Source organism: the organism of the source record quoted next, unplaced genomic scaffold (assembly GCF_019419815.1).
Source record: "Pyrus x bretschneideri cultivar Hongxiangsu unplaced genomic scaffold, Pyrus_bretschneideri_v1 Contig13, whole genome shotgun sequence".
Lineage (NCBI taxonomy): Eukaryota > Viridiplantae > Streptophyta > Magnoliopsida > Rosales > Rosaceae > Pyrus > Pyrus x bretschneideri.
Window position 1 is genome coordinate 388,651 of NW_025999424.1, and position 14,572 is coordinate 403,222.

Sequence of the window (14,572 nt, forward strand, 5' to 3'; positions counted from 1 at the left end):
CCAATCCCAAATTCACAGCTAATGAAGAGTGAAAAATATTAATTTAAATAAAATAAAAATAACAATTTGAAGAAGATCTGTCACCATTATTCCAACCCTCCTTGTTCTCAGCTGGGCCGGCCCAAGAAAGGTGGGACCCGAACAAACTGAATTTGTCTCTTGTGCTCTCCAAGGTCATGGCCAGTGAACGTACAGTTAAATCAGGTACAAAAGACGACAAAATAATGCCCTAGAAAACAACTATGCTTATTGCTTAGTACAATGGAGATGAAATGGATGTCATGAAATCATAACCTACAAACACAACCAATTCGTTTTAATATTTTTGTCCCTAAATCTCTTAACCCTTTCCTACACAAAATCTTGGGCCAACAGACAAATCCCAAGCCCTCCCTCCAAACAAATAAGTAGAGAGAAAAAAGAGTTTCTGCTTTTTCTCTATACCAAAACCAAACTCCTCCTCTACGCCTAGCTAATTAGTCTAAAAGCTCAATCACTACCTTAATGAGAGCTTATTAGCCACTGTAGACCCTAGTTAATTACTCTGACATCGTACACATATTTTTCATCAGTATTATTGGGTCGCGTCTCAGTTTTATTTTGGCTGATTATCCTTTCGAACCAACTATTGAGTATCGCCTTGATAGTTCGCTGTTATTATTTGGGTGGTAGCCTGGTAGGTAGCTAGCTACAAGGATCAATTGGTATCAATCACCATGATGATCAATACTCTTTCTGGGAGCATGGGGTCTGTCAAGAGTGAGAACTCATGCACCTCGGACCTCAAACCGCCGTCTCCGACGGAATCCACGACGATGTCTATGTCCATCTCAGAATGTAAGAAAACCACAACCCCTCCATCCTCCGAGTTGGATCAGCAAAGCAGCTTAACTCCACCGAGCCTCAACTTTCCGACGCTCAAGTTCGAGGTAGACGATGTTGAAGTCCAATCTCCCGACCATTCCATCTGGGATTCTTTGTTCTCCGAACAATTCGATACAGATTTCATGGTCTTATCGCCCGTCCCAAACAACATGCCGAACTCGCCCCAAAACGGTGGTTCGGCAATTCATCAGAATTACAATTACAACTACGCTCAGTCCATGCAAGGGCAGAGTCTGTCGGGCTGCTCTCCCCCTAGATTTTCGCCGCATATCGGAGCGTTCAGCAGCACGCACAACCCTAAGGGCAAGGGACTCAGCCCGCTCCGTAGGGTTTTCAACTCTCCTGTCAACCAATACATGCAGCCCGCTGATCAGAACATGCAGTCACTCCCTGTTTCCATCGAAGACTTCTTGGACGATTATCAACGTGACGGATTCATAGCGGCCTACCCGACAACAACATCGTCCAGGATGTCAGGAAGCTCGTCGCAGTCTTACAATCATCACGATCACTTGCCAGCATCATCGACAGTTCCATCCACCATGTTGGACTGCATGCCGATGCATAACTCTGCGAGGTTTAGCAGATCGGAGAGCGAAGAATCGTTGGTTACCGCTGGTAATTCTCAGTTGACCCAAGAGAGCAGCAGGGGTAGTGGCTATCAGCAGATGGGCGGCGCGCCACTTTCACAACAATTGCAACAAGAACGCATGCAAGAGAAGCAGCAACAGCCGCTCATGCAGCCGCACAAACACCACCAACACCAACAGAACCTTCATTACAATATGATGCCGCCTATGGCACATGAGCAGGTGAATTTTTCTATCTGAATCATTTAAATGCTGTACGTGCACCCATCTTACTTAATTGTTTGATATAAACGAGCAGAAGATTCATTATGGGTAAATTAACTTTGACTATACATATTGGCCAAAAACTACCTTTGACTATATAGATCTTAGGGTCACCAAATTTTGCTCGTGTGGAATTTACTCAAATTTGAGGCCGACATTCATATATTTAAAGAACAAGTAAGATATTTACCATGAGATTGTTACCGAAAAAAAAGATATGTACCATGAGATATAATGTATGCAAGTCGGTCAACATATTTGAGGACACAATTATTGCTGGAGAAGCTTTTGAGTATGGTATTGTCACATTATCATGCCTGATATTAGCAATTTTAATGTGTTTAATATGTGAATTTATTCATTAAATGAAGACTTGTACAATAATATCTGAATTAATAATACTATGTAATTGTGTGAATTGTAAAGGCAGATGCAAGGAAAAAAAAAAATTACTGTGGAACAAACTTCTTAACTTAATATTATTGATAAGATCACAAATTGCCACGTCCTCAATTATTCTGATGCTTTTCACAATTAAATTATATGCAGCATTTTCGCATAATGTGTTCAAAAATATGGTACATGTAGCAACCCTAACTCCTCTCATTAATAAATATTCCATGCACGAATGAATATGCAGGAACAAGATGGCGGGCTCCAACTAGTACACCTCCTTCTTGCCTGCGCTGAGGCGGTTGCAAAAGAAGACTACATGTTAGCAAGAAGGTACCTCCACCACCTGAACCGAGTGGTGATGCCACTCGGCGATTCCATGCAGCGTGTCGCTTCTTGCTTCACAGAAGCCCTAAGCGCACGCCTGGCCGCCACTCTAACCACAACCCCTAGCGGTTCCGCCCCGAAACCCTTCTCTCCTTTCCCTCCAAACTCCTTTGAAATCCTCAAAATTTACCAAATAGTCTACCAAGCCTGCCCCTACATCAAATTCGCACACTTCACCGCCAACCAAGCCATCTTCGAGGCTTTCGAGTCCGAAGAACGTGTACACGTCATCGACCTAGATATTCTTCAAGGATATCAGTGGCCGGCTTTCATGCAGGCCTTGGCTGCCCGCCCAGGCGGGGCTCCCTTTCTACGCATAACAGGGGTGGGCCCCTGCATAGAGGCAGTGAAAGAGACAGGCCGGTGTTTGACCGAATTAGCCCTCTCTCTTCACGTCCCATTTGAGTTCCATGCAGTTGGGGAGCAACTGGAAGATCTCAAGCCACACATGTTCAACCGGAGGATTGGCGAAGCGCTGGCTGTGAACACCGTTAATCGACTCCACCGAGTTCCGGTCAATTGCCTAGGGAACTTGCTAGCCATGATCCGTGACCAAGCACCCAACATTGTGACATTGGTGGAACAAGAAGCAAGTCATAACGGGCCCTATTTTTTGGGTAGGTTTCTCGAGGCTTTACATTACTACTCGGCGATTTTTGACTCGTTGGACGCGACATTCCCACCGGACTCGGCACAGAGGGCGAAGGTGGAGCAGTACATATTTGCGCCGGAGATACGCAACATCGTGGCTTGTGAAGGGGCGGAGCGGACGGAGAGGCACGAGAGGTTGGAAAAGTGGAGGAAGGTGATGGAGAGTAAAGGGTTTAAGAGCGTGCCGCTGAGTGCGAACGCGGTGACTCAGTCGAAGATTTTGCTAGGGTTGTATTCTTGCGACGGGTATAGGATGACGGAAGACAAAGGTTGCTTGCTCTTGGGGTGGCAAGACAGGTCTATTATGGCTGCTTCTGCATGGAGATGCTGATTTTTTTGCTTTTACGTACACGTACGTGCCTGCTAATTTGTTTTTCTTTCTAAATTGGATCAGATTTCCTTTTTTTTGTTTAGATAATATTATTTGTCTAATTAAGAAGATCCATGCAAAAAATCCAAAGAAGAACAAGGTTGGAGAAAACAACGATTTGCTGGGTAGAGAATGTTCTTAAGAATATAAAGTCAATATTGATTGATTCCATTAACTTATTTATGTATACAATATTATTATTTCTCTTGATTAATGAGGAGAAAATTAAATAATTGTTTGATTAATTTTGTTTGTTGCTCAATACAGGCTCGAGTTGAGTATCTGATTTTCGTCCAGCATTGTGTCGTAACCACTGGACTAGAGATCTGATAATAAACAATTGGTGGTAAGGTGCGTTCAAGAAGGGATTTTATTATGAGCAATGTTAGGCAGATCAATTTTTAGATTAAATTTATAAATCATGTGATGTGTCATTAATAGATGAGAAAGTTAATCAACGCTTAAGTAATAGTTCAATCATCAACAACCACGTCATATAGCTTACAAAGTTTAATTTAAATAGTTGACCAACCTAGCATTACCTTTTTATTATTCATTTCGTGTAAGATAATATTTGGTATAAACAATGCAAAGCATACTAAATTATCAAATTAATTATTTATCCCTAACTGGTTCACTATATTAGCTAGCCGGATAATCCACTACATCTGTCACACTCAAAAAAGAATGTGCAAAACTTATTTAAATTGGAGGCAAAATAGTCTTATTTTTTTCCCTCAGCTATATTCTTTTCCCCACCGTCGTACATTGTTTACCTATATAATATTTGGAGTTACAAATAGGTTTATATGGATGTTGCTATCCACACATGCTCATTTTTATCTTTTACACTCTCTCAATTTTCGGCCGTCGGATCAAATGAATTGAAAAATATCAAATGACAAAAATTAACAAGGAATGTGTGAAAAATAAAATTGGGTGTATGGATAGCACCACCTTATAATATTACTATTAGGGTAGCCACGCCTTATTTTAGTTATATGCACCCTTTTCTTAGTCCTACATGCACACATTTAGTGTCGATACATATTTCTATTAAATTAAGTGGTTAAAAACTGTTGGATCAAATTCAATGATCAAATATATGTCAACACTGAATGCTTGTGAGTATTCATAAAAGATTGAGAGCATTGTTCCAAGTTCTTGGCATGCCTCAATTTTGCGACCAAGACTTGTTACTTATCAGTCGGCATCATTGCAGTATTTGCCCGAACGACCAATAATTGCTGCGTAAACCAACTGTAAACAATGCTTCCACGCGTAAGAAAGCATAAAAGAATCGAATTTGCACAGCCTTCTCTTGCACCCGCAAATGTAGAACATACGGAAAACAGCGATCGGATGGACCGACAAGTATCGCAACACACTGCCATGGCATCGCACCATTTCAATAGGAATTGAAGTATAAACAGAGAGACCATTCGATTCACATAAGCATTGTAATGATTTCGTAAAATATAGATACTAAAGCTATAAAAATACACCAATCACGCACCCGTTTTTATAAGACACAAAGTACATCACTAAAATGCACCGTTACACAGGAATTCCCTCCAACAAACACGTGCCGATGGGGGATTGGACTGTGGTACAAATTATTTTCTCTCCAGCTACTTTTTTCCACGTTCCAGCAGACCTCAGCCACCCCAAGGCAGCCTCAAAGTCTTCACCATACTCACCACCATGACTCGCCGCCTTACAATATTGAACATGAACACATGTTTTTCCTTGGGACCTCATCAACTTTCTTCTCTGTTCATGAAAAGAGAAACAAACTATCATTCAGCAAATGAAGCTGATATCAACAAATCTGTAATGCGAGTCACAAGTTACGCAAGAGTCAACCTTTAACACATAATTGATCTCACTAGAATTCTAGCACCATCGTAATACATCAAAGAAAATGGAATCATAAGTTTTCTGCATGATGTTGAGCGAGGATAATCCTCTAAGGTTCCCATGATTGCCCGAAAAAGAATTAGCAATGAGAGTAGTTGATACTACCCATGCTTTGGTAGTGCGAGGAAAACAAAAGTCCACTTCAAGTTTGTCGCATTAAATAAGATCAAGGGAAGTAGAAAGTACCGCTAACCAGTAACAGACCAGCCATGAACAGGGAAGAAACAAAAAAAATTGGCTGCTAGCTTAAGTCATGTAATAGTAAGAAATCTGACCAAACAGGCATAAACATGTACGCAAAGTACCAATTTCACATCAAAATAGATATCACATTAAACAATCTAGGATGAAAACTACCTGTTTTTGGTTTTGCTATAGCAGGCCGAACAACAACATGCATGGTGATAATCCCGCTTGGAAGCTCTCCAAATGGTGCTCTGCACAGGGCAACAGTCTTGTTGTTTTCCAAAATCTTCCCAGCATTTATCAATTTTATGTCGTTTGCTCCTTTTGGTGCAATCTTTTTATCTAATATCATGGCATTTTAATAATTTTAGAAAATAAAAATGATGAGCAGATTAAAGTTAAGAAGCACAAGAAAATGATAAAAATAAGAAAAAAGGGACAAGTGTAATGTAACGAAGGTTCCTCCTCACTCCTGCTCAATATAGTTCACTATCTGAAAGCCATAAGGTAGCAGAATTTGTAACATTTTAACATCAGAGAGAGAAACTTCTTAGCAAATTTTGAAAAAAGAAAAAATTTTGCTATAAGATTTTGAACACCATATTTTAGAGATTCATCCACCTTGGTGTGATATAGGCTTAGACTGAGGAGATAACTTACACCTATAACTTTTACAAGATAACCATCGAGATATTTTCACAAACAGCATGGTTAAACATTTAAAGTTCATGTGTGCGAGGAATGCCCAAGTGAAATGCAGACAAGTCCACTACCGCCTCAAACCACCTACTGGTACTAGAACGAAGCAACAAGAAAAGGCACACCAATAATAACTATAAGTTTGGTTTACATACTAAACTAGTAACACAAAGGATCCCAGAGCATGTCTTTTAGTTGCATCGATCTCAGGTATCCTAAAGAAAGAGAGCGAGTACAAAAGGACATAATACAGAATTAAACAGATCCTTATCACAAATTGTCAAAATAAGCCCAAAAGAAACATTGCCTTCATAAGCATGAAGATCAAGAGAAGTTGCACAATCGTGATCTGATCACTTTTGTAGACAAAGTCTGTCGGACTAATTATTCGGCCCAACAGAGATGTCATGCAGGATAATCCTATAAGTGGTTTTCACAGGCACCATTATCTGGGTCCACTGTTTGGCGGTAGGTTCTAACTGCTAAAAAATGCTCCTATTTCAAAAATAATTCAAGCAGATCCTTCCATTCATATCTTCTTCTTCACATAAAGTGACTTCTTTGGTCTACAAGAAACAAATCACTACCTTTCCATCATTAATATCTTATTTGGACTTTTATATTCTCCCTTCCCACATGCCTAGAAAGAAAGCAAGTGGTACTGTGGCAATATATTTCCGAAGTTTGAACACAGCGTTTAATCTGAATACCAGAATGGCTGAAATACAAAACACCTGAAACAAAGAAGTTACCAGAAACTACAGAAGTATTTTTGTTCAACGAAGATATTGTATATCGAAACATCCTAATGTGCTATGATTCATAACTTGATCGCTTGGAATCAAGGGAACCCAATTGACATTGAAACAGGACAACTATGTCAACTTCTAACACCGCATATTTGAAGAGTGTTTAACAGCACTCAATCCCTACTGTTGGGTTTAATCTCAACAAAAATTACGAAAACTTGAGCAAAATCTGCAGATGAAAAGGGTTGGTCTCTAATAAATTCCCATTCCATGACCAAGAAATATCCAAATGATGAAACTTTTGTATTCTGGTCATCGACAAACGACGAGGATTCAATAAACATAACATCCATGAAAGTGGCATTCACTACTTAAAAAACAAAACTCGCAAAAAATCATCAAATGGAAAGTGGAGGTCACTGACCTTTTGGCCACTCGGCCACGATTCTCTCCTTGAGCATTGCCACGGTGGACGCAGGCGAGTAGCGGAACGGGCCGATATCCGATCCATCATACAGACGGAACTTGAGCTCCACCAGGTCCTCCTCCGGCATTTGAAAAAAGCTCAAACTTTCCACACCAATTCAACCCACTCAACACCAAAACGCTTCCACTCCAATACTCTGTTTACTTCCTGACCACCATAAAAAATAAAATAATAATAATAAAATAAAATAAAAACCCAATAATCACAATATGATAATCCCCCAATAATTAGCTCATTTTATCAACGCACTAGAGCTGGATAATTGTTCATTTCAAGAAATAACAAAGATAGAAAATGGCTAAATAATTCCGCAATTATCAGATTAATCAGGACACATACCGGAAGGAAGACAAGGATCGGGCAAAGGGGAGAGCTTTGTTGCTTTGCCCTTTACGTGTCTGATTAGGGTTTTAGGCGAGGAGAAAACCCTAAGAGACTAAGACGCGATCTTGCTTCTTTTGGATATTTTCTCCGGCAGAAATAGTAGAAAGATAATTCAAATTGTTTTATTCGGGAAGCAATTGCCTTCTATTTTTCTAATTTTCTCGGGACGAAGAGAACATTTAACCAAAAAAAAAAAAAAAAAAAAAAAGTGAGATTTGGATTTCGAATGCTGTCACTGAGTAAATAGTATCTGAGTTTTTTGTCAGTAAAAGTGGACCCTGTAAGAACAAGAGAATCTGAGTCCTCTGTTTCGGGGAGACTCGCAGTTGGAAACTCCAACGAATGAGAGAAGGTTTCTGTGGAGATTTTATGTGAGGTGGCGGGCATTGATTGGCGGATGAAGAGTGAGTGGCGGAAGTCGGGAGTAGGAAGGGTCGCCTCACTTTCTGGGACCCTTCACATTGACCAGAGTTTACATGGGAGATTAACTCGCGGGTAAATCTAGGTGTTATATTTATAGAAAGTTTATAGACAAATAGTCATTTAGAGCCGTAGAAAATAAATGTTAAAGATTAATATGTGATAATGTCGGATTTTTTTTTTCTTCTTCAAACTCTTTTTTTTTTTTTTGTTACAAATGATATTGGTAAGACTCATCTTTAAAAAGAAATTAATTAAAATAAGTTTTTAATATCTATTATTGGTGCATTAATGGAACGCTCACAATAAAATAATTAAAATTTTATTCGACATCACTTTTCTCACATGTCAAATTTTGTAACAGAAAATTCATATGTCAATTTATGTGTTAGAGTTTTTTTCCTACCTTTAAATTTGATTGCATGACATTCCATAATTTGACATCTCCTTTGGAGATGGTGTTAGCTAGCTTGTTGAAGTTTGTATTTTTCTATATTTTTTGTTAAGGTGGCCAAAGGGCCTTATTTAACTAGGCTGTTAAAAATGCTCGACATTCCACTATTTTGAAAGTCAAAAAGACTTACATAAGCATTTCAACCTTCTCCTAACCATTATTGTGTGATTCAACAATGTTGGGAATCAAACTAAGATTGAGCTTTGTGGAATACGGTCCTAGAATTTGTTGCAACCATTGAGCCACCCGTAGTAATTGTTGTTAGAGATGCTGTCACGCCCCAATCCCGACATACGTCCAGAATTGACACGTGACGTCACCAAAAATCCGTATCTATTATATCTCACCTCCGGGATATAGGCTAGCACAACTCAATAATCGAATCACATAGTTATTTTTCGTATGCTTTATGGCTGCATCTAACCTCCCCGTTAGACTGCCTACGTACCCTAAACATGGATCAAGCCATTCGTAGTTCGTCATGCACAATAATTGACATATAACACAGTCCAATTAAGTCGAAAGGTATAATGTTTTTCAATCAATCAATAGAACTCGACAAGCATGAAATTACTTGACTCAGGGTTACATAACAACCCATCTGAAAATCATGATTTCCCCTCCATCAATATATAGGCAATTATGTCACAACATGATACTGCAATTCACAACATATATCATTTCAAAGAACCAACGATGTACCATACCATTCTCGAGCCAAATTTATCAACAAGTCTAAACATAACAATAATAATGATATCCAACATAACAATCCTACATGACGATTAACATTTCCACTTCATCCATCACATAACTCATCACGTTTCCCACATAAATTCGCGTTTCATAGCGTGTAACATATTTAAGAATTAACAAAGTACATATTATTCTTTAGAAATATTAATCAACTAAAATACTCATGATAACTCCACTCACATCCAATGTCATTCCATAATCACATCAATCAATAACACATACCACAAGTCGAACGCAAGGCTAGAGCAACACAATTCAGTTGAAGACTACATCTTTGGAAAAAGGGATTTTGGACCACCCAACAGACCAAGGCTCCAAAGGGGATTCCGGACCATCGCTCAACGAAATCCAAGTAGAACTCAGTTCCAATCCACCTAACCGAATTGAACGGAAGTCCAAGAAACATTACAACGGCTCGAAGGAACAAGACATGATTCAAGTTACCCAATTCACAAAACTCAACGAAACGAAACAATACTGAGCAAAAACCACATCACAATGGGTCATTGGTCATTTACTAGACCTCACATCTCCCAAGCAATTCAATATGCGTTTTCAATCACATGTCACAACCATTTCCAATACACAAGTCAAATCACATTTTACTTCATCATGCTAATCACTATACTTCCAACATTATATTTCAATATATAGCTTATAACATATCACGGAATCACGAAGTACAATATTAACATTTAATTACGTTAATCAATCAGTGAGATGACCTATCATTTCACGAATTTAATTAAAGAACTCTACATAATTCCCAACTTGGGTTAAGAATAATAACATGGTAATTCTAATTTATTTTCACAATATCTATTGTGGGTAATTCCCATCTATTCGAATTTAGGATTCTAAGATCACCTTACGGAATGAACAAGGGCAAGGATTCCGGATCACTCAACGGAATCCAACAACATTGGGTTCCGGACCACTCAACGGAACCAAAATATCAAGCGGTTTCTCATAATCTACCCAGACCTGTCATATGTAAAGTTAATGCCAATATTATGGAATTGGTGCATTGGCAATTCAAGCACTCAGATAAGCTGAGAGGCTCGGGTGAGGGACAATAAAATAAGCATGTGATACAATAATAAACCCAGCCATCAATCATAATTCATAAACCTTGAATATAAATCTTTCATAGGAAATCAATACCAAACTTTTGAAAACTCCAAGGGAGGCACCCAGACATCCAAAAGTTTATTTCAAACGACCATAACATCTCCCACCCATATTCACATACACACAATGAAAGTAGAATTAGGCGACACTGTTCATCCAAAGCCTACACTTTGCAACCATCTCAAACTAAACTCCATGAACTAAGGTGGATATAATCCCGGACCATCACTCAACGAGATCGCGTAGTAAGAGGGATTCCGGACCATCACTCAACGGAACCCAAACCAAGATACGATTCCGGACCGTCACTCAACGGAATCGCGGAGTGAAGTAGGAAGGATTCCGGATCATCACTCAACGGAATCCAAACCAGGATACGATTCCGGACCATCACTCAACGAAATCGCGGAGTAGAATGTGTAACACCAATCGATAAAACAAGACATGGATCAAGTTACTTAAGATACAAAGACTCAACGAAACGAGAATGAATAATGACACGAGGGTTGAAACATGTTTCGAAGCAACGAACTCCATAACAATGGATTAATGGTCCACTACTAGCTCTCGCATTTCATCACATCAATCCAATCATACAATACAAACCATATTTCCAATCCACAAGTCAAATCATACTTACTGAAAATAGATCATTGGCCAGAAATAAAATAACACTTCAATAGAATTCACATTTAATTAACATGGGTCTATGGCGTATGTATATATAATTCACATTTCAATATGCAATTCAAATCACTTTCCCACAAATATTACCCATCCATAATCAAACCACATTTAATAAAAATAGATCGATGGCCAATTATAAAAGAATCACATTTTAATAGCTTAGTTTGGTTAGTAATGTGTGCTACTTGTATTTATACTCTAGATTGTACTTTTGTGTTCCGATTAGGCTCTTCAAAGGAACAAAATTAATATTATCTAAAGAAAGTACACTGATTATGGAATCTACCACTTAAATAATATCACTCAAGTAGTAGTGAAGAAGATTAGAAAGGAATCTGGAAAAGAAAATAGGTGTGGCAAAAAAAAGTACTCTACTTCTCCACAAAATCTGCAGAAAACAGCACTATTAGACCAAGTTTAGGCTCCCTTTGGAACATTCCAAACTAAACCAAATCATGTGATATTATATGGGTTTTGAAGCTTGTGTTCTGTACTTTAAAAGCATACAAAGTTTGTAGAAAACGGAGCTGTAAATTGGAAGTTATGCCAAAAGGAAAAACGGAGTCTTGACATTGGAAACCCAATTTTCTGCTGCTGTTTGGCAGCCCGCGACCCAAACTTAAAGAAGGTTTTGATCAACCAAAACTCAACGAAATTGAGTGAAAACAATTGGGTTACGATCATGAGCATATGTACTTTCAACACAGTAAAAATTTTCTCCAAAGGAGCACATAAAGGCCTAGAAATTAAGAGCCAAAGAAGGCTACTCGAAACTTGAGTTTTATTTGCAAAGAAATCAATTTTCTACAACTTACGTAACAACCCACTTCCAATTCATATAACAAATCCCAAAATACTTCCAGGTAGTCCAGAAGTCATGTACACAACATCCAAAACTAACATGACTCAAAATTAACAAGAAATTGACCTTTTGAACCAAACCCTTGATCAAGAAATTTGATCTACACACCCAACAATTGAATCTTTGGAAACCAAGCTAGACATAGGTTCACATGGTCACTGGAAGGTATTTAAAACCTAGACAACACTCGTGAACGATCCCACGCACCGCCACACGCGGTGGAAGTCAAGATAGAGGGTTTACAAACCCCGAATTTCAACATTAACTAGAGGAGCTCAAATTTACGTGGTAGCTAGAGCTCAACAAGGGAAACACATTTCGCAACTAGGCCGACGATAAATTCTAACCGGAAACCGTCCAATTTCACCGGAGAAAACCGGATTTCTAGGTGTTCTAAACACCCAACTCTAAAACGAATACGAAAGCACAAACTAAGCATACCCACTTGAAGATTATGAAGAGTAGATGAAGTTTCATACCTCACTCGAAGGAAATCATTGCCGGAATCGCCGGAAAAATGATAAAACCGCCGGAAAAGTCGTGAACTTTGAGACCTCGAACTGTAAGGATGGAAATGAAAAGGGAAAATCTAACATCACAGAGATGTAGGGCTCGTCAATAGCTTTCCATGGACACCAAGATCATCCAAAACGGAGTTCGAATGAAAAATATACAAGCGGGTCAAGTTTTGTGGGTTTATGGGTCAATTTCTCTCTAAAAACGGGTTAGGCAGCTCTTCCCCCCATTTTTCCGAAAAATTCTCCCCTTTTTTTCCTGGAGGTTTCCTCCCATTTAAATTATAGCATTTTGGTAATATTACCAAAATGCCACCAACTTTAAACGACTCTAACTTCTCCGTTCGGACTCGGAAATAAGATCTGTTTACGCCTACGCGCTCATGGAATCGAACTTTACCTAACCAATCAAGAGTTGACCGAAAAGGTCGAGAAAATTGGAAATGACTAAAGTACCCCTCACTTCGTTTTCTTAAATTTGGAGAAATAAAGAACTAATTCCAATCAAATCTTCGAAATACGTCAAGAATAAAATAAAATAATAATTTTGGGGACAGGATATCACAGATGCTCTTAATATGGAGACTTCATCTGCCAAAAATTAACACTTAGATAGGTGAGTGAAAGTTGTTAGTTCCTACAAGACGTTACGACACTAATCCAAGAAAGATATCATATGCTTCAGGCTGATCCACTACAAATTTAGTATAATTCCCATAACATCCGCCCAACCCAACTCTATGCTAACCCAATACATTAACGTAGAGGGTCCAGCCATGCGCGCACTTCGGGCCCGCTCGTCCAAAACACAGCCCGAACCACAAGACATAGCACGTGGGCTCCACTCTCTTCCTCTCTTTCGTAATGACTGGAATAGGATCCTCACCTCTCCGGATTCCTTCCATCTAGACTCTTCAATCTTGTCTGTTCAGCCGAACATCAAAACGGTTGGGAGTTAAATAACTTTATTTCTTTTTTTTTTTGCTTTTTCATGTTCTTGTTTTTCCGCCATTTTCTCTCTATTTGACTCTCTTCTATCTCTATCTAAGAGGACTTGGTTTCAACTTTAGGCAACCGAAGGTCGGAAGACGATAGTGTGAGCGTGGTGGGGCGGCACCCGGAGCAAGCATTCATTAGAGAACGCAGAGAATTCCAACCCGTAATAGCTAGGTTTAGTGTTACAAAAGTATTGTTGATAGATTCTTTAATAAAAGGGTTATTATTGTACGTAGCTCTATTCATATTGGAGAATATATCGGCTATAGAGGGCAAATTTTGACTCCTGTCCTGCATGATGGGATTTGACTATGTTGTTGTATGACGTGGCCACAAGGGTTCCGATGTTGTAGCGGGACCTATGACACATAAGAGCAACTCCAGCCCATGCCCAATGGACTGGCACCAAGTGAAGAAAATGGACTGGCACCAAGTGAATGTGCTCCAGCCCGTGCAATTGACTGGCACCCAGCCCGTGCCAGTCAACAGCCCAGCCCAAAATGGACAGACCCATTCCTCGGTCTGTTTCTGGCGCGTGCAACACACGTGGTGCCCGGGGCGCGTAGCCGACAGGCTGTGCAGGCGCTGGGGCCCGCGTGCAGGCCCACTTGCAGTCGTCCGGGGTGAATGATACGTGGCCTCCTCAGAGCCGTTGGATTTCCAACGGCTAGTTTTTTAGGCCGTTGGATTTCCAACGGTAAAAAAAATTTCAATTTCAATTTTAAATTGGACCGTCCGATCACAGATCAACGGTCCACGTTTATTTCACCAAAAATTTAAAAAAAA

At 39.4% G+C, this 14,572-nt stretch overlaps 2 protein-coding genes and 1 long non-coding RNA gene across 3 annotated transcripts; 1 reads left to right on the forward strand and 2 right to left on the reverse strand.

The window, feature by feature from the left end:
- The first annotated feature begins 719 nt into the window (after nucleotides 1-719).
- On the forward strand, nucleotides 720-3,646 carry LOC103966559 (GRAS family protein RAM1-like). Its single transcript, XM_009379732.2, has 2 exons — nucleotides 720-1,697; nucleotides 2,380-3,646. Exons 1-2 carry the CDS (start codon nucleotides 720-722, stop codon nucleotides 3,499-3,501), a joined length of 2,100 nt encoding a protein of 699 aa, XP_009378007.2. The 3' UTR covers nucleotides 3,502-3,646.
- Nucleotides 3,647-4,958: 1,312 nt separating this feature from the next.
- LOC103966558 (membrane-anchored ubiquitin-fold protein 4-like) lies at nucleotides 4,959-8,171 on the reverse strand. The gene is made up of 4 exons (XM_009379731.2): nucleotides 7,921-8,171; nucleotides 7,519-7,728; nucleotides 5,818-5,988; nucleotides 4,959-5,313 (listed from the first exon to the last, which is right to left on the reverse strand). The coding sequence occupies exons 2-4, from the start codon at nucleotides 7,646-7,648 to the stop codon at nucleotides 5,258-5,260; spliced, it is 357 nt and encodes a 118-aa protein (XP_009378006.2). The 5' UTR covers nucleotides 7,649-7,728; nucleotides 7,921-8,171; the 3' UTR covers nucleotides 4,959-5,257.
- Nucleotides 8,172-9,596: 1,425 nt separating this feature from the next.
- On the reverse strand, nucleotides 9,597-13,028 carry LOC125474795. Its single transcript, XR_007256170.1, has 2 exons — nucleotides 12,755-13,028; nucleotides 9,597-9,969 (listed from the first exon to the last, which is right to left on the reverse strand). It is a non-coding gene; the product is annotated as an uncharacterized LOC125474795 (long non-coding RNA).
- Nucleotides 13,029-14,572: the final 1,544 nt, after the last annotated feature.

Coding starts and splice junctions, on each gene's coding strand:
- LOC103966559 (XM_009379732.2), top strand. CDS start 720: ATGATCAATACTCTTTCTGGGAGCATGGGGTCTGTCAAGAGTGAGAAC. Junction 1,698..2,379: donor CGCCTATGGCACATGAGCAG/GTGAATTTTTCT, acceptor ATGAATATGCAG/GAACAAGATGGCGGGCTCCA.
- LOC103966558 (XM_009379731.2), bottom strand. CDS start 7,648: ATGCCGGAGGAGGACCTGGTGGAGCTCAAGTTCCGTCTGTATGATGGA. Junction 5,989..7,518: donor CGTGGCCGAGTGGCCAAAAG/GTCAGTGACCTC, acceptor CCATGATATTAG/ATAAAAAGATTGCACCAAAA. Junction 5,314..5,817: donor TATAGCAAAACCAAAAACAG/GTAGTTTTCATC, acceptor TTTCATGAACAG/AGAAGAAAGTTGATGAGGTC.